At 40.9% G+C, this 20,344-nt stretch overlaps 1 protein-coding gene across 1 annotated transcript in view; it reads right to left on the reverse strand.

Annotated features, from left to right (window-relative positions):
- LOC128667111 (neurogenic locus notch homolog protein 1) overlaps nucleotides 1-20,344 on the reverse strand; it is a 207,868-nt gene that overhangs the window by 132,976 nt on the left and 54,548 nt on the right. The window contains exon 7 of the mRNA XM_053722014.1: nucleotides 809-964. Within this exon, the coding sequence (XP_053577989.1) occupies nucleotides 809-964 (156 nt within the window). The remainder of the gene's footprint in view (nucleotides 1-808; nucleotides 965-20,344) is intronic.

The raw sequence follows: 20,344 nt of genomic DNA on the forward strand, positions 1-20,344 counted from the left end.
TGTCTCCCTGTACTGCAGTGGGTAACCAAGGGTTGCCACCACCTCGGCCATGTTTTCCTGGACACGAGTTACACCTGCTGCAAGGTGTGCAGAACATAAATTGCACCCCTGGAATGAACAAAAATAGTGATTCTGGGCAGCACTATTCACGTTCCTCCCTGCACACCCTTCAGCATGTGTAACTCATAAGTGTCCAGGAAAATATGGCAGAGGTGAGAACCCTAGGGTAGGCTGTGTAGGTGGGACTGAGAGCAACTGATTCAGCTCCACATGTAGAGGGTTTGAATTATTTGGTTAACAATTTATACTAATTTTGTGTGTCTGGTTATCACTACTAGGACAAGTTGGTAGCTTGTGTCATATTTGTTGAGTATATATATTTAAATAAAGTTCTTCCTTTGAAACCTTGCTTTGTTTGGTTTTATTTTCATTATAATGGATCAAAATGAATGTCCTTTCTTTTCACGTATTTTGTCACCTAAAAAAAAAAAATCTCTGGGTGCACACCCTAAAAAAATCTGCTGCTCACGCCTATGCTACTTTTACACAATTATATACACGAATATTCATACAAATCATAGTGTATCTGCTGAGTAGAAGATCAATCTTCAGAGCTTGCAGGACACGAGAAGAAAAAAGAAAGAGTGTATTTTAATAAAAGGCATATTTGTTTAATTACATGATATGGTCAGTTTCATACTTCTGTTTATAAAAAGACAGAAGAAATTAGAGAAAAGAGGACAGAATGAATAGAAATTTTAGCAAATAAAAAACATGAACAGGGTAGGAAGACATTTTTGGGCCTTACCCAGTTCACACTCGTCTAGATCCTGGTAACAAGTGGGTCCTGTATATCCTGGTTGGCATCGACATACAGCTGCCCCAGATGTGTGATCAGTGTCACATGTGGCAGCTGGGTGACACGAGTCAGTATGGCAGCCATCTTGAAGGTGGCACAGCAGACCTGGGCAGAAATCAGGGAGATCATTAATAGATTGGTAAAGACTGTAGATATGGAATCAGACTGTAGTAAAAAAAATTAGTTATACAATTGGTTAAGACAATAAAGGACTCATAGATGGTCTTCGATAATCATACTTAAAGGGACATGAAACCCCAAAATGTTCTTTCATGATTCAGATAGAGCATGTTATTTTAAACAACTTTCCAATTTACTTCAATTATATAATTTGCATCATTCTCTTAGTATCCTTGGTACCTAGATATGCCCAGGAGCAGCAATGCACTACTTGGAGCTAAATGCTGATTGGTGACTGCACATATATGCCTCGTGTCATTGGCTAACCCAATGTGTACAGCTAGATCCCATTAGTTCCCTTAATTGTGTCCGAGCACTCTTAATTCTGTCCTTTGGCCTTAGGTTGGCCAACACAGTTGCACCGAAATGTCATGGGTGGTGAGATCTCTGTATATGTAAACTCCTGTTAACAACATTCCAGTCACAAGATTGTGTTTGACAATTTCATGGTCACAATATTACAAATGCATCCTCCTCATCAGCTGGTATGCTGTTTCATGAATCTATTAATTTGTTTGCAAATACAGGTTCTCTGAGTAACCACTGTATAGTATATAACAAGGTAAGTTAAACTGCAGAATACTTAAGTATGCATTATGTACATACTTCAGCTTCTCTGGAAAATAAAGACAAAGATGATTATGGGTCGAAAGTTATTTTTTTCGCAAGTTTGCAATCACATAATGAGTTCTCTGCTCTGTTCGCAAACCAAAGCTCAAAATGTGATTGTGACGGTGCGATCGCATTTACTCACAACTTATAATATGAATAAAATTACAGGGGCACCAATAAAGTCGCAATTTTGTCCAAACGTGAGCTAATTTAGCCCTCAGTGTTTTTTACATATATTTCTTCTTTTTGTAACAGACTACTAAATACTGATTAAGTATTATAATACACAAGGAAGTCTCATTCGGAAGTCTCATTCATACAAAAGTAAATGGGTACAAGGTCCAATGCTCTAAAATATATATATATAAGCCAACACCATATGTAGGTACAGAATACTTTCTGCAATTCCAAATCTTATAATCTTTCTTCAAACTTTACAATGCATTCATTGCATAGATTCCGGCCACTGCTGCCAGTTCAAATATTATTCAAGTTTTTCCCCTAAAGGAAATCATTTTCATAAGACTTTTATTCACTAGATCTAAGGATGTAGTAGTCGTCAATGTACTTCTAATTGTTTGAGACACACAATGAAGAAATAGACTAGGCAGATACTTAATAGCTAATGCTTTCTCCCCCCCCCCTCCACTTTCTCTATCTACTATCCATCTCATAAAACTTTTTCAATACAGTTTCTTCATTTCCTTTTTTTATTGTTTGTCATCATCCATGCGTTTCCTGGCTTCTTTGTTTAGCGTACTATTGCGGTTTAGTAGTAAAAACTTAAAATAATTAAAATATTAATTGAACCCTTTTGACGCATATGATGAGAACTGGTTATCAAGCAAATTTGTGCCTGTGAGCGCATGACGACCCATTATAGTCGTGAAGGGGAATCCTCGATCACAGCACCAGATTGGCGATTCCCCTGCACCACAGGCCTTATCGTTGGTGGTGTAGTGGGCGGCACTCCCAGTGTTAACTGTTCATGGCAACATCACAGAAGGGGCGGGCCTCAATATGACAGGAAGGTAAGGGAGCTGGACGAGGGGTTGCTGTTCAAACCCCTCAATCTCAATTTCCTTTATAGCTTTAGACATACAAGCCCCCTCATTTAGAAAAGAATTGTTGGCTCTTTCAAAAGGTGGGTAGCTCGGAAAGTCACTAAAAAGCAGATGTTTAAAAAAAACAGTACAAACACAACACATGGGGATTTGCTTGGCAATGGGATATTATATGCTCAATAAAAATATCTACTATGTCTAGAGACCCCCTAATAAAGTTTATTTCTAGTAGACAAATCACTCTCTTAAAAAAAATATGAATTTTGTATTTATAGTCAGGTATAAGGTATAGGGGGTATTTTCATGGCAAGAAAAATTTGAAAATAAAATGATAAACCGGTTGTTGCTGGGTTTTCAAATGATTTAGAATGAGTTTGAATAAGAGAACCCATGAGACATATGCGATGCATTTTCCAAGGAAATTCTGATTGGTTGGAATGGAACCTGCTGTTGGTACAACGTGAAGCTTATGTACAGTTAAAATCCACATCAAAATGTAATGGTAGTTTTGTAGTTAGGAGTAATAGCTATCTCTTTCTATGGGAAAAGCTACAACATAATAGTGAAAGAATGCCTATACATACTATCCAGTGCCTGTTTCTTCTACATGACCCCTTTTTCTCTTTTGCTGCATTGACCAATTGAAAAGTCCACAAGCCAACCTAAAATCCAATGTGGGCAATCAAAAACAAATAGTTCCCCACTCTAATAAATCATGCCTGACACCACTGCAATACATTATAATCACAGCTGATACAACTATCGCTAATTTATAGATGACTCTCACCACACCGTGATAAACCCTAACCATGCTAAGTCCCTCTAGTTCCACACAGTACCCCCAACATAGTACCTTTCTAACACTTAAGAGATCCCTGTATGTGATACTATCCACAGTAAACCTCCAAATACCATTCAAACCCCAATGTGGTATCCCCTATAATAGCCTCCCTAATTATAAAACCATCTATAATCATATCTCAAATGCCACCCTTTAATTTCAAAACTCCTACACAGTATCCTATTACATTAGGGATAACCTCAACACAATACCTCTGATTGGATTGCCTCAACTATTGCAATCCACCATATTGCAAACCCTTTATAAACTAAACAAACTCCTACTCTTAAACTCTTGACAAATCAAAATGTCTTAAATAAAATAAGACACTACCTAATGCCCAATTAACAAATCACAAGAGTGGGAGGTCTCAGTTTTGAAAATATGCCCATCCATTGTATTCCTGAATGATTATTATGATTAATCAATCATCACTGAGGGACATTTCCACAAATTGTTGAAAGTCCTGAAGTGGGTTAGGCTTGGGAAAGTACTACAATGAACATGCCACTACTGGCTAGTAGAGACAGAAGAAAGACGAAGCCTCCTTTAGACTTTAGGCTAGATATGTTTAGATTTATTTAGTTGAGTTTTATTTAAGTTTCTTTTTTTTGGGGAGTATTAGGTTTTAGGGGTGTGTGGCTTGCAATGGAGTAAATGCAAAGTACAGGGGTTTGCAACTGGGAGATCAAGAGGGGGTTAAAGGGACAGGAAACTCCAAAATTTTCATCCATGATTTGGATAGAACACACAATTTTAAACAACTTTCTAATTTACTTCTATTATACTATTATCAAATTGGCTTCATTATCTTGTTATTCTTTGCTGAAGGAACAGCATTGCACTACTGACAGCTAGCTGGACACATCTAGTTAGCCAATCACAAAAGATAAATGTGTGTAGGCACCAATCAGCAGCTAGCTCCCACTAGTGTAGGATATGTGCGTATTCTTTTTCAACAAGGGATACCAAGAGAACAAAGCACATTTGTAAATAGAAGTGAATTTAAAAGTGTCTTAAAATTACATGCCCTATCAAAATCAAGCAAGTTTAATTTTGACTTTCTTATCTTCATTTTGATCACATGTAAACTGTAATTGTCTCAATTGTGATCTATTCATCCATTTAAAGAGGCATAGCTTATACAGTGCATATTTTACATCTAGACCTTAAAAACATTTTAACATTACATTTCCATAATTAAATTACAGAGGGGATTCTTTAATTAATATCAGTAGGCAGGGGTGCTAAAATTAAAGATAAATCATAAAATATAATTTATTTGAACCACATACTGTACATAAGAATTTCTTGTTTAACATATTTTTTCCTTAAAATTCAGTTTTATTTTCTGTTCCATATTTAACAAGCTTATTCAAAATGTCCTCCATACTCTACATAATAATTGTTCTATACAACAAAGAATTAACTATTTAAAGGTACAGTCTACATCAGAATTGTTATTGTTTAAAAAGATAGATAATCCCTTAATTACCCATTCCCCAGTTTTGCTGAACCAACACAGTTATATTAATATTCTTTTTACTTCTGTGATTATCTTGTATCTAAACCTCTGCAGACTGCCCCCCTTATTTCAGTTCTTTTGACAGACTTGAATTTTAGCCAATCAGTGCTGACTCCTAGGTAACTCCACGTGCGTGAGCACAATGTTATCTATATTGCACACATGAACTAATGCCCTCTAGCAGTGAAACACTGTCAAAATGCATTCAGATAAGAGGTGTCCTTCAAGGTCTAAGAAATTAGCATATGAGCTACCTAGGTTTAGCTTTCAATTAAGAATACCAAGGCCTAGATTTAGAGTTTGGCTACCACCGGTATTTGGAGTCAGTCAGGAAAGGGTCTAACGCTCACTTTCCAGCCGCGACTTTTCCATACCGCAGATCCCCTTACGTCAATTGCGTATCCTATCTTTTCAATGGGATCTTTCTAACTCCGGTATTTAGAGTCGTGTCTGGAGTGAGCGTTAGAAATCTAACGACAAAACTCCAGCCGCAGAAAAAAGTCAGTAGTTAAGAGATTTCTGGGCTAACGCCGGTTCATAAAGCTCTTAACTACTGTGCTCTAAAGTACACTAACACCCATAAACTACCTATGTACCCCTAAACCGAGGTCCCCCCACATCGCCGCCACTCTATTAAATTTTTTTAACCCCTAATCTGCCGACCGCCACCTACGTTATCCTTATGTACCGCTAATCTGCTGCCCCTAACACCGCCGACTCCTATATTATATTTATTATCCTCTAATCTGCCCCCCACAACGTCGCCGCCAGCTACCTACACTTATTAACCCCTAATCTGCCGACCGCAAAGCGCCGCCACCTATGTTATCCTTATGTACCCCTAATCTGCTGCCCCTAACACCGCCGACCCCTATATTATATTTATTAACCCCTAATCTGCCCCCCACAACGTCGCCGCCAGCTACCTACACTTATTAACCCCTAATCTGCCGAGCGGACCGCACCGGTACTATAATAAAGTTATTAACCCCTAATCCGCCTCACTCCCGCCTCAATAACCCTATAAGAAATAGTATTAACCCCTAATCTGCCCTCCCTAACATCGCCGACACCTAACTTCAAACATTAACCCCTAATCTGCCGACCGGAGCTCACCGCTATTCTAATAAATTTTTTAACCCCTAAAGCTAAGTCTAACCCTAACACTAACACCCCCCTAAGTTAAATATAATTTAAATCTAACGAAATAAATTAACTCTTATTATATAAATTATTCCTATTTAAAGCTAAATACTTACCTGTAAAATAAACCCTAATATAGCTACAATATAACAAATAATTATATTGTAGCTATTTTAGGATTAATATTTATTTTACAGGTAACTTTGTATTTATTTTAACCAGGTACAATAGCTAAAATAGTTAAAATAATTACAAAATCACCTGTAAAATAAATCCTAACCTAAGTTACGATTAAACCTAACACTACACTATCAATAAATTAATTAAATAAAATACCTACAATTATCTACAATTAAACCTAACACTACACTATCAATAAATTAATTAAATACAATATCTACAAATAAATACAATGAAATAAACTAACTAAAGTACAAAAAATAAAAAAGAACTAAGTTACAAAAAATAAAAAAATATTTACAAACATTAGAAAAATATTACAACAATTTTAAACTAATTACACCTACTCTAAGCCCCCTAATAAAATAACAAAGACCCCCAAAATAAAAAAATTCCCTACCCTATTCTAAATTACAAAAGTTCAAAGCTCTTTTACCTTACCAGCCCTGAACAGGGCCCTTTGCGGGGCATGCCCCAAAGAATTCAGCTCTTTTGCCTGTAAAAAAAAACATACAATACCCCCCCCCAACATTACAACCCACCACCCACATACCCCTAATCTAACCCAAACCCCCCTTAAATAAACATAACACTAAGCCCCTGAAGATCTTCCTACCTTGTCTTCACCATGCCAGGTTCACCGATCGGTCCAGAGTCTTGATCCAAGCCCAAGCGGGGGGCTGAAGAGTGACGTCCATCCTCGGGCTGAAGTCTGGATCCAAGCGGCGGCTGAAGAAATCCATCATCGGGCTGAAGTCGGAAGTCCATCATCGGGATGAAGTCTTCTATCAAGCCGCATCTTCAATCTTCTTTCTTCTGGAGTGGAGCGGAGCGGAGCCATCTTCTTTCCAACCGACGCGGATCCAACCTCTTCAACCGACGCCTACTCGCCGAATGAAGGTTCCTTTAAGGGACGTCATCCAAGATGGCGTCCCTCGAATTCCGATTGGCTGATAGGATTCTATCAGCCAATCGGAATTAAGGTAAGAAAATTCTGATTGGCTGATGGAATCAGCCAATCAGAATCAAGTTCAATCTGATTGGCTGATCCGATCAGAAGATGGCTCCGCTCCACTCCAGAAGAAAGAAGATTGAAGATGCGGCTTGATAGAAGACTTCATCCCGATGATGGACTTCCGACTTCAGCCCGATGATGGATTTCTTCAGCCGCCGCTTGGATCCAGACTTCAGCCCGAGGATGGACGTCACTCTTCAGCCCCCCGCTTGGGCTTGGATCAAGACTCTGGACCGATCGGTGAACCTGGCATGGTGAAGACAAGGTAGGAAGATCTTCAGGGGCTTAGTGTTAGGTTTATTTAAGGGGGGTTTGGTTTAGATTAGGGGTATGTGGGTGGTGGGTTGTAATGTTGGGGGGGGGGTATTGTATGTTTTTTTTTACAGGCAAAAGAGCTGAATTTTTTGGGGCATGCCCCGCAAAGGGCCCTTTTAAGGGCTGGTAAGGTAAAAGAGCTTTGAACTTTTGTAATTTAGAATAGGGTAGGGCATTTTTTTATTTTGGGGGGCTTTGTTATTTTATTAGGGGGCTTAGAGTAGGTGTAATTAGTTTAAAATTGTTGTAATTTTTTTCTAATGTTTGTAAATATTTTTTTTATTTTTTGTAACTTAGTTCTTTTTTATTTTTTGTACTTTAGTTAGTTTATTTCATTGTATTTATTTGTAGGAATTGTATTTAATTTATTTATTGATAGTGTAGTGATAGGTTTAATTGTAACTTAGGTTAGGATTTATTTTACAGGTAATTTTGTAATTATTTTAAATAGGTAGCTATTAAATAGTTCTTAACTATTTAATAGCTATTGTACCTGGTTAAAATAATAACAAAGTTGCCTGTAAAATAAATATTAATCCTAAAATAGCTACAATGTAATTATAATGTATTAAGTTATTTAATAAGAGTTAATTTATTTCGTTAGACTAAAATTATATTTAACTTAGGGGGTGTTAGTGTTAGGGTTAGAATTAGCTTTAGGGGTTAAAAAATTTATTAGAGTAGCGGTGAGCTCCGATCGGCAGATTAGGGGTTAATACTTGAAGTTAGGTGTCAGCAATGTTAGGGAGGGCAGATTAGGGGTTAATACTATTTATTATAGGGTTATTGAGGCGGGAGTGAGGCGGATTAGGGGTTAATACATTTATTATAGTAGCGCTCAGGTCCGGTCGGCAGATTAGGGGTTAATAAGTGTAGTTAGGTGGAGGCGACGTTGGGGGCGGCAGATTAGGGGTTAATAAATATAATATAGGGGTCGGCGGTGTTAGGGGCAGCAGATTAGGGGTACATAGGGATAATGTAAGTAGCGGCGGTTTACGGAGCGGCAGATTAGGGGTTAAAAATAATATGCAGGTGTCAGCGATAGCGGGGGCGGCAGAATAGGGGTTAATAAGTGTAAGGTTAGGGGTGTTTAGACTCGGGGTACATGTTAGAGTGTTAGGTGCAGACGTAGGAAGTGTTTCCCCATAGGAAACAATGGGGCTGCGTTAGGAGCTGAACGCGGCTTTTTTGCAGGTGTTAGGTTTTTTTTCAGCTCAAACAGCCCCATTGTTTCCTATGGGGGAATCGTGCACGAGCACGTTTTTGAGGCTGGCCGCGTCCGTAAGCACCGCTGGTATCTAGAGTTGCAGTGGCGTTAAATTATGCTCTAAGCTCCCTTTTTGGAGCCTAACGCACTGAAAACCCTGCCATTCTGTTAACTCTAAATACCAGCAGTATTTAAAAGGTGCGGGGGAAAAAAAGCACGCGTAGCTAACGCACCCCCTTGGCCGCAAAACTCCAAATCTAGGCGCAAGAGAACAAAGCAAAATTGGTTATCAAAGTAAACTGGAAAGTTGTTTAAAACTACCTGCCCTATCTGAATCATAAAAATTGATTTTGGACTAGACTGTCCCTTTAACAAGGCAATTCCTTATTTGCAGTTGCCATTTGAAATATAACATCACACATTTTTGTTCAACAATACAATTCTGTTTTTTACACTATTATTAATTAATTTATTAAATGTTATTATTAATTGAAAATCAGTATTTCTTGTTTAACATATATTTAATATTAACAAACTCATGTTTAATATTCTATATCAGTTTTACATTCAAACTCAACATTCTGTATCATAATCTCAAAAATTACAATTACCTATTGAACATTACTATTCCCTGTTCATCATCAACATTTCTAATTCAGCAGCAAAAGTAATTATTTTTTATATCACATACGTTTTAGGTTGTTATGGATGCTGCCTAGATATATAGACATCCATCTTGTGACTTGACTAAGTTTATGCAACTTATCTAACATTTTTATTTGCAAATGTGTGATGCACAGACCCAGGCAGTTTGAATATTTGTGCAACTGTTTACTGTGAGAATAGTTAGTATCTATTTAACTCTGCGGAGTAGTTATAGTGTTATATAGAATATGAATAGGGATCTTTTGTTTTGGTGAATTTTGTGCTATGGAACATCTGACTTTGTTTTGATCTCACATTAGAGAAGAAGCTGTATTGTGTTTATATGAGTTATAATGATGGATCTACACTGCTGTAGGTATGATTGTGGCATCTGTGGTTATTTATCTTTTTAACCATAGTTATGACAAGGGCCCCTACTTATCAAGCCGTCAACTTACTTGCATTCGACGGCACCAATACGCTCGCCTAAGATCGCCTAACATCGCTGCTGCGGACCTGAATACGCTCTCTTGAAGTTCAATCCTATTGGCTGATCCAATCGGCCAATAGGATTGAGCTGGCATTCTATTGGCTGTTCCAATCACCCAATAGGATTTTTTCTACCTTAATTCCGATTGGCTGATAGAATTCTATAAGCCAATCAGAATTGAAGGGATGCCATTTTGGATGACATCACTTAAAGGTACCTTCATTCAGTCGTAGCCGTCGGAAGAAGAGGATGCTCTGCGTCGGATGTCTTGAAGATAGACCCGCTCCGCGCCGGATGGATGAAGATAGAAGATACCGTCTGGATGAAGACTTCTGCCCATCTGGAGGACCACTTCTGCCTGGCTTGGATGAAGACTTCTGCCCGTCTGGAGGACCACTTCTGCCCGGTTGGATGAATATGTCTCCCGGTAAGGTGATCTTCAAGGGGTTAGGGTTTTTTAAGGGGGGATTGGGTGGGTTTTAGAGTAGGGTTGGTCTTGAATGACGTCATTTAAAGGAACCTTCATTCAGTCGTAGCCATCGGAAGAAGAGGATGCTCCACGTCAGATGTCTTGAAGATGGACCCGCTCCACGCCGGATGGATGAAGATAGAAGATACCGTCTGGATGAAGACTTCTGCCCGTCTGGAGGACCACTTCTGCCCGGCTTGGATGAAGACTTCTGCCCGTCTGGAGGACCACTTCTGCCCGGTTGGATGAAGATGTCTCCCGGTAAGGTGATCTTCAAGGGGTTAGGGTTTTTTAAGGGGGGATTGGGTGGGTTTTAGAGTAGGGTTGGTTGTGTGGGTGGTGGGTTTTAATGTTGGGGGGGGATTTGTAATTTTTTTTACAGGTAAAAGAGCTGATTAGTGATGTCGCGAATTGTTCGCCGGTGAATAGTTCCCGGCGAACATAGCTTGTTCGCGTTCGCAACGGCAGGCGAACATATGCGATGTTCGATCTGCCCCCTATTCATCATCATTGAGTAAACTTTGACCCTGTATCTCACAGTCTGCAGACACATTCCAGCCAATCAGCAGCAGACCCTCCCTCCCAGACCCTCCCAGCTCCTGGACAGCATCCATTTTAGATTCATTCGGAAGCTGCATTCTTAGTGAGAGGAGGGACAGTGTAGCTGCTGCTGATTTAATAGGGAAATTGATAGCTAGGCTAGTGTATTCAGTGTCCACTACAGTCTTGAAGGACTCATCTGATCTCTGCTGTAAGGACATCACCCCAAAAAGCCCTTTTTAGGGCTAGAACATCAGTATGTTTTCTTTTTTTCCTGTGTAATCTAATTGCAGTTGCCTGACTGCCAAGCCACTTGCCACAGTGCCACCATTCATATCTGGTGTAACAGTAGTGTAAATTTAAAAAAACAAAACTTTTTTGACTGTGAAACATCAGTCTGCTAGTGTAATCTAATTGCAGTTGCCTGCCTGCCAGAGTGTGTGCCAGGCCCACTTGCCCAGTGCCACCACTCATATCTGGTGTAACAGTAGTGTAAATTTAAAAAAACAAAAAACTTTTTTGACTGTGAAACATCAGTCTGCTAGTGTAATCTAATTGCAGTTGCCTGCCTGCCAGCATGTGTGCCAGGCCCACTTGCCCAGTGCCACCACTCATATCTGGTGTAACAGTAGTGTAAATTTAAAAAACAACAACTTTTTTGACTGTGAAACATCAGTCTGCTTGTGTAATCTAATTGCAGTTGCCTGCCTGCCAGCGTGTGTGCCAGGCCCACTTTCCCAGTGCCACCACTCATATCTGGCTTAACAGTAGTGTAAATTTAAAAAAAAAAAAACTTTTTTGACTGTGAAACATCAGTCTGCTTGTGTAATTTAATTGCAGTTGCCTGCCTGCCAGCGTGTGTGCCAGGCTTACAGCGTATACTGTGCCCACTTGCCCAGTGCCACCACTCATATCTGGTGTAACAGTAGTGTAAATTAAAAAAAAAAAAACTTTTTTGACTGTGAAACATCAGTCTGCTTGTGTAATCTAATTGCAGTTGCCTGCCTGCCAGCGTGTGTGCCAGGCTCACAGCGTATAATGTGCCCACTTGCCCAGTGCCACCACTTATATCTGGTGTAACAGTAGTGTAAATTTAAAAACAACTAACTTTTTTGACTGTGAAACATCAGTCTGCTTGTGTAATCTAATTGCAGTTGCTTGCCTGCCAGCGTGTGCCAGGCTCACAGCGTATACTGTGCCCACTTGCCCAGTGACACCACTCATATCTGGTGTAACAGTAGTGTAAATTTAAAAAAAAAAAATTTTTTGACTGTGAAACATCAGTCTGCTTGTGTAATCTAATTGTAGTTGCCTGCCTGTCAGCGTGTGTGCCAGGCTCACAGCGTATACTGTGCCCACTTTCCCAGTGCTACCACTCATATCTGGTGTAACAGTAGTGTAAATTTAAAAAAAAAAATTTTTTGACTGTGAAACATCAGTCTGCTAGTGTAATCTAATTGCAGTTGCCTGCCTGCCAGCGTGTGTGCCAGGCCCACTTGCCCAGTGCCACCACTCTTATCTGGTGTAACAGTAGTGTAAATTAAAAAAAATAAAAAAAAACTTTTTTGACTGTGAAACATCAGTCTGCTTGTGTAATCTAATTGCAGTTGCCTGCCTGCCAGCGTGTGTGCCAGGCCCACTTGCCCAGTGCCACCACTCATATCTGGTGTAACAGTAGTATAAATTTAAAAAAAAAACTTTTTTGACTGTGAAACATCAGTCTGCTTGTGTAATCTAATTGCAGTTGCCTGCCTGCCAGCGTGTGTGCCAGACTCACAGCGTATACTGTGCCCACTTGCCCAGTGCCACCACTCATATCTGGTGTAACAGTAGTGTAAATTTAAAAAAAACTAACTTTTTTGACTGTGAAACATCAGTCTGCTTGTGTAATCTAATTGCAGTTGCCTGCCTGCCTGCCTGCCAGCGTGTGTGCCAGGCTCACAGCGTATACTGTGCCCACTTGCCCAGTGCCACCACTCATATCTGGTGTAACAGTAGTGTAAATTTAAAGAAAAAAAACTTTTTTGACTGTGAAACATCCTCTGCTTGTGTAATCTAATTGCAGTTGCCTGCCTGCCAGCGTGTGTGCCAGGCTCACAGCGTATACTGTGCCCACTTGCCCAGTGCCACCACTCATATCTTGTTTAATAGTAGTGTAAGTGTACATTTAAAAAAAAAAACTTTTTGGACTCTGAAACATCAGTCTGCTTTTTTGTGTCAGGCTCACAGCGTATACTGTGCCCACTTGCCCAGTGGCACCACTCATATCTTGTTTAATAGTAGTGTAAGTGTACATTTAAAAAAAAAAAAAACTTTTTGGACTGTGAAACATCAGTCTGCTTTTTTGTGTCAGACTCACAGCGTATACTGTGCCCACTTGCCCAGTGCCACCACTCATATCTTGTTTAATAGTAGTGTAAGTGTACATTTAAAAAAAAAAAAAAAACTTTTTGGACTGTGAAACATCAGTCTGCTTTTTTGTGTCAGGCTCACAGCGTATACTGTGCCCACTTGCCCAGTGGCACCACTCATATCTTGTTTAATAGTAGTGTAAGTGTACATTTAAAAAAAAAAAAACTTTTTGGACTGTGATACATCAGTCTGCTTTTTTTGTGTCAGGCTCACAGCGTATACTGTGCCCACTTGCCCAGTGCCACCACTCATATCTTGTTTAATAGTAGTGTAAGTGTACATTTAAAAAAAACAAAAAACTTTTTGGACTGTGAAACATCAGTCTGCTTTTTTGTGTCAGGCTCACAGCGTATACTGTGCCCACTTGCCCAGTGCCACCACTCATATCTTGTTTAATAGTAGTGTAAGTGTACATTTAAAAAAAAAAACTTTTTGGACTGTGAAACATCAGTCTGCTTTTTTGTGTCATGCTCACAGCGTATACTGTGCCCACTTGCCCAGTGGCACCACTCATTTCATGTTTAATAGTACTGTAAGTGTACATTTAAAATAAAAAAAACTCTTTGGACTGTGAAACATCAGTCTGCTTTTTTGTGTCAGGCTCACAGCGTATACTGTGCCCACTTGCCCAGTGGCACCACTCATATCTTGTTTAATAGTAGTGTAAGTGTACATTTAAAAAAAAAAAAAAACTTTTTGGACTGTGAAACATCAGTCTGCTTTTTTGTGTCAGGCTCACAGCGTATACTGTGCCCACTTGCCCAGTGCCACCACTCATATCTTGTTTAATAGTAGTGTAAGTGTACATTTAAAAAAAAAAAAAAAACTTTTTGGACTGTGAAACATCAGTCTGCTTTTTTGTGTCAGGCTCACAGCGTATACTGTGCCCACTTGCCCAGTGGCACCACTCATATCTTGTTTAATAGTAGTGTAAGTGTACATTTAAAAAAAACAAAAACTTTTTGGACTGTGATACATCAGTCTGCTTTTTTTGTGTCAGGCTCACAGCGTATACTGTGCCCACTTGCCCAGTGCCACCACTCATATCTTGTTTAATAGTAGTGTAAGTGTACATTTAAAAAAATAAAAAAAACTTTTTGGACTGTGAAACATCAGTCTGCTTTTTTGTGTCAGACTCACAGCGTATACTGTGCCCACTTGCCCAGTGCCACCACTCATATCTTGTTTAATAGTAGTGTAAGTGTACATTTAAAAAAAAATAACTTTTTGGACTGTGAAACATCAGTCTGCTTTTTTGTGTCAGGCTCACAGTGTATACTGTGCCCACTTGCCCAGTGGCACCACTCATATCATGTTTTATAGTACTGTAAGTGTACATTTAAAATAAAAAAACTCTTTGGACTGTGAAAAATCAGTCTGCTTTTTTGTGTCAGGCTCACAGCGTATACTGTGCCCACTTGCCCAGTGCCACCACTCATATCTTGTTTAATAGTAGTGTAAGTGTACATTTAAAAAAAACAAAAAACTTTTTGGACTGTGAAACATCAGTCTGCTTTTTTGTGTCAGGCTCACAGCGTATACTGTGCCCACTTGCCCAGTGCCACCACTCATATCTTGTTTAATAGAAGTGTAAGTGCACATTAAAAAAAAAAAAAACTTTTTGTACTGTGAAACATCAGTCTGCTTTTTTGTGTCAGGCTCACAGCGTATACTGTGCCCACTTGCCCAGTGCCACCACTTATATCTTGTTTAATAGTAGTGTAAGTGTACATTTAAAAAAAAATGACAGGCAGAGGCAGGCCACCTCGCAGGTGCCGTCGTGGTCGTGGTGCTGTGATTCCCTTTGGCCCTAGAATAATGCCCAGTGTTCAGAGGCCATGTACCATGAACTCGAAAAGTTCTGAGGACATAGTTGACTGGCTAACACAGGACACCCAATCTTCTACAGCTTCCGCTCGGAACCTTGACGCACCATCCTCCTCCAGCTTAGCTTCGGGCACCTCTCAAGTTACCACTCGCCCGCCTGCCGCCACCACCAACACTAGCACCACAGCCGCTTCACTTGATCTGTCAGATGAGTTATTTAAACATCAGTTTGAAGAAATGAGTGATGTGCAACCATCATTGACAGAGGATGTAGATAACAGTGATATGTCTCAGTCAGGCAGCATTACAGACATGAACGTACGGTGTGATGATGATGATGATGTTGTACCCGCTGCTGCTTCCTTTGTTGAGTTGTCAGATACAAGTGAAGTGGTTGATGATGACGATGCGTCTGTGGATGTCACGTGTGTGCCCGCTAGAAGAGAAGAAGAACAGGGGGAAAGTTCAGATGGGGAGATAGAGAGGAGGAGGAGGAGGAGAAGAGTTGGAAGCAGGGGGAGGTCGTCGCAAGGAGCTAGTGGCACAGTCAGACAGCATGCATCGGCACCCGGGGTCAGCCAGACAGCACGCCAATCAACGCATGCTGTTGCCACTACCAGAATGCCGTCATCGCAGAGCTCAGCAGTGTGGCATTTTTTTGTGTGTCTGCCTCTGACAACAGCAATGCCATTTGCAACCTGTTCCAAAAAAAAACTGAGTGGTGGGAAGTCCAACACCCACCTAGGTACAACTGCTTTGCGAAGGCACATGATCGCACATCACAAACGCCTATGGGATCAACACATGAGTACAAACAGCACACAAACTCAAAGCCGCCATCCTCCTCCTGGTCCAGCATCTTCAGCCACGTCAACCACTGCTGTCCTCCGTGCCCCCTCTGAACCATCCGCCACTCCGTCTCTCTTTCGGAGCAGTTCCTGCTCATCTGCCCACAGTCAGGTGTCTGTCAAGGACATGTTTGAGCATAAGAAGCCAATGTCACAAAGTCACCCCCTTGCCCGGCGTCTGACAGCTGGCTTGTCTGAACTCTTAGCCCGCCAGCTTTTACCATACAAGCTGGTGGAGTCTGAGGTGTTCAAAAAATGTGTAGCTATTGGGATACGCAGTGGAAGGTACCCAGCCAAAATTTATTTGCACAAAAGGCAATCCCCAACCTGTACTCGATTGTGCGAAAGGAAGTAATGGCATGTCTGGCACACAGTGTTGGGGCAAGGGTCCATCTGACCACTGATACCTGGTCTGCAAAGCATGGTCAGGGCAGGTATATCACCTACACTGCGCATTGGGTAAACCTGCTGACGGTTGCCAACCATGGAATGCGTGGCTCTGCAGAGGAGTTGATGACACCACCATGACTTGCAGGCAGGCCTGCTGCCACCTCCTCTACTCCTCCTACTCCATCCTCTTCCATAACCTCCTTGGCTGAGTCCTCTTTTGCTGCTGCGTCTTGCTCCAAATCAACGGCACCCCCCAAGCTCCCCAGGTACTATTCCACATCCTGGATACGGCAGTGTCACGCCGTCTTGGGGTTGACTTGCCTGAAAGCAGAGAGTCACACCGGACCAGCACTCCTGTCCGCCCTAAACGCACAGGTGGATCAGTGGCTGACTCCGCACCATTCCTGATTGGGGACGTAACAGGGATTAAACTGATAAGAATAGTACTACTTAACACACCACTCATATCTGGTGGCACATTAGATTGCACGCGCAGTGCCCCAAATTTGAAGTAGGAGGACCGACCAAGCATCTTTTTCCATCTCCCGGTTCCTATAATCCATGCCATATACATGTCCCCTGATAGGGGACGTAACAGGGATTAAACTGATAAGAATAGTACTACTTAACACACAACTCATATCTGGTGGCACAGTAGATTGCACGCGCAGTGCCCCAAATTTGAAGTAGGAGGACCGAACAAGCATCTTTTTCATTCTCCCAGTTCCTAAAATCCATGCCATATACACGTCCCCTGATAGGGTACGTAATAGGGATTAAACTGATAAGAATAGTACTACTTAACACACCACTCCTATCTGGTGGCACATTAGATTGCACGCGCAGTGCCCCAAATTTGAAGTAGGAGGACCGACCAAGCATCTTTTTCCATCTACCGGTTCCTAAAATCCATGCCATATACACGTCCCCTGATAGGGGACGTAACAGGGATTAAACTGATAAGAATAGTACTACTTAACACACCACTCCTATCTGGTGGCACATTAGATTGCAAGCGCAGTGCCCCAAATTTGAAGTAGGAGGACTGACCAAGCATCTTTTTCCATCTCCCGGTTCCTAAAATCCATGCCATATACACGTCCCCTGATAGGGGACGTAACAGGGATTAAACTGATAAGAATAATACTACTTAACACACCACTCATATCTGGTGGCACAGTAGATTGCATGCGCAGTGCCCCAAATTTGAAGTAGGAGGACCGACCAAGCATCTTTTTCCATCTCTCGGTTCCTAAAATCCATGCCATATACACGTCCCCTGATAGGGGACGTAACAGGGATTAAACTGATAAGAATAGTACTACTTAACACACCACTCCTATTTGGTGGCACATTAGATTGCACGCGCAGTGCCCCAAATTTGAAGTAGGAGGACCGACCAAGCATCTTTTTCCATCTCCCGGTTCCTAAAATCCATGCCACATACACGTCCCCTGATAGGGGACGTAACAGGGATTAAACTGATAAGAATAGTACTACTTAACACACCACTCATATCTGGTGGCACAGTAGATTGCACGAGCAGTGCCCCAAATTTGAAGTAGGAGGACCGACCAAGCATCTTTTTCCATCTCCCGGTTCCTAAAATCCATGCCATATACACGTCCCCTGATAGGGGACGTAACAGGGATTAAACTGATAAGAATAGTACTACTTAACACACCACTCATATCTGGTGGCACAGTAGATTGCACGCACAGTGCCCCAAATTTGAAGTAGGAGGACCGACCAAGCATCTTTTTCCATCTCCCGGTTCCTAAAATCCATGCCATATACATGTCCCCTGATAGGGGACGTAACAGGGATTAAACTGATAAGAATAGTACTACTTAACACACCACTCATATCTGCTGGCACATTAGATTACACGCGGTGCTCTGACAAAATGCAGAAGGACATTTGGCAGATGGACATTTGGCAGACAGACATTTGGCAGACGGACATTTGGCCGACAGACAGAAAGCTAAAGAATGTTCCGATTTCGGCCGAGGGCAGATACGTTCCAGAGTGCTCTGTTCTAATCAGAGCCTCGGGCGCCGCAACTGCCTCTGGGAACCTTACCATGGGTCCCAGGCCGCACGTCTTGTAATTCTCTGTCTGGGAAATTATCTATCTATCAAATCTATCTATTTATCTATCAAATCTATCTATCTATCTATCTATCGTATCTATCGTATCTATCAAATGTATCTATTGCATCTATTGATCTATCTATCTAATCTATGTGTCTTTCTATCTATCAAATCTATCTATCTCGTGGCCGGACTGTTATCTGACAGCCACTTGTGTTTCGGCCAAATGTCCGTCGGCCAAATGTCCGTCGGCCAAATGCCCTTCTGCCAAATGTCCGTTGGCTAAAAGTCCGGCCACGATTGCACGCGCAGTGCCCCAAATTTGAAGTAGGAGGACCGACCAAGCATCTTTTTCCATCTCCCGGTTCCTAAAATCCATGCCATATACACGCCTGATGGGGGACGTATCAGGGATTAAACTGATAGAAATAGTACTACTTAACACACCTTATAATAACGCAGAGAGAGGCAACGCAGAGAGAGGAGTCTGAAGAAGAGGAGTCAGAGGAGGAAGGTGGCTTTGAGGAGGTGGAAGACCAAACACAGCAGGCGTTACAGGGGGCTTGTTGTCACCTTTCGGGGACCCTTGGTGTTGTACGTGGCTGGGTGGAGGAAGAGACCTTCAATGACATCAGTGAGGACAAGGAACGGGACATGGCTAGCTTGGTATCCAACCTTGTGCAAATGGGGAGTTTGCGGTTGTGCAAATCGACTGTTTGCGGTTGTTTGCGGTGCGTTAAACGGGGAGTTTGGTCTGTCACTGTGAAGCTGGCGTAACCCCTACACTACCTGATCGATACAGCATCATACCTGATGTTTTAAAGCACGTTATTCCAAACAATTTAGGAATGTTAGGTGATTTATGCCCTTTATGGATTAAAACCAGACTCTGCATCAACTATGTAATTTTCCGTGGGAGTTTTGCCATGGATCCCCCTCCGGCATGCCACAGTCCAGGTGTAAGTACCCTTGAAACAACTTTTCCATCACTATTGTGGCCAGAAAGAGTCCCTGTGGGTTTTAAAATTTGCCTGCCTATTGAAGTCAATGGCGGTTCGACGGTTCGCCCGTTCGCAAACATTTGCGAAAGTTTGCGTTCGCCATTCGCGAACAGAAAATTTTAAGTTTGCAACATCACTAGAGCTGATTACTTTGGGGCAATGCCCCGCAAAAGGCCCTTTTAAGGGCTATTTGTAATTTAGTGTAGGGTAGAGCTTTTTTTATTTTGGGGGGGCTTTTTAATTTTGTTAGGGGGATCAGATTAGGTGTAATTAGTTTAAAAATCTTGTAATTTTTTTATTATTTTCTGTAATTTAGTATTTGTTTGTTTTTGTACTTTAGATAATTTTATTTAATTTAGGGAATTCATTTAATTATAGTGTAGTGTTAGGTGTAATTGTAACTTAGGTTAGGTTTTATTTTACAGGTACTTTTGTCTTTATTTTATCTAGGTAGTTATTAAATAGCTAATAACTATTTAATAACTATTCTACCTAGTTAAAATAAATACAAACATGCCTGTAAAATAATAATGAACCCTAAGCTAGCTACAATGTAACTATTAGTTATATTGTAGCTATCTTAGGGTTTATTTTATAGATAAGTATTTAGTTTTAAATAGGAATGATAGTTATTTTATTTAGATTTATTTAAATTATATTTAAGTTAGGGGGGGTTAGGGTTAGACTT

Source organism: Bombina bombina, chromosome 7 (assembly GCF_027579735.1).
Source record: "Bombina bombina isolate aBomBom1 chromosome 7, aBomBom1.pri, whole genome shotgun sequence".
Classification (NCBI taxonomy): domain Eukaryota; kingdom Metazoa; phylum Chordata; class Amphibia; order Anura; family Bombinatoridae; genus Bombina; species Bombina bombina.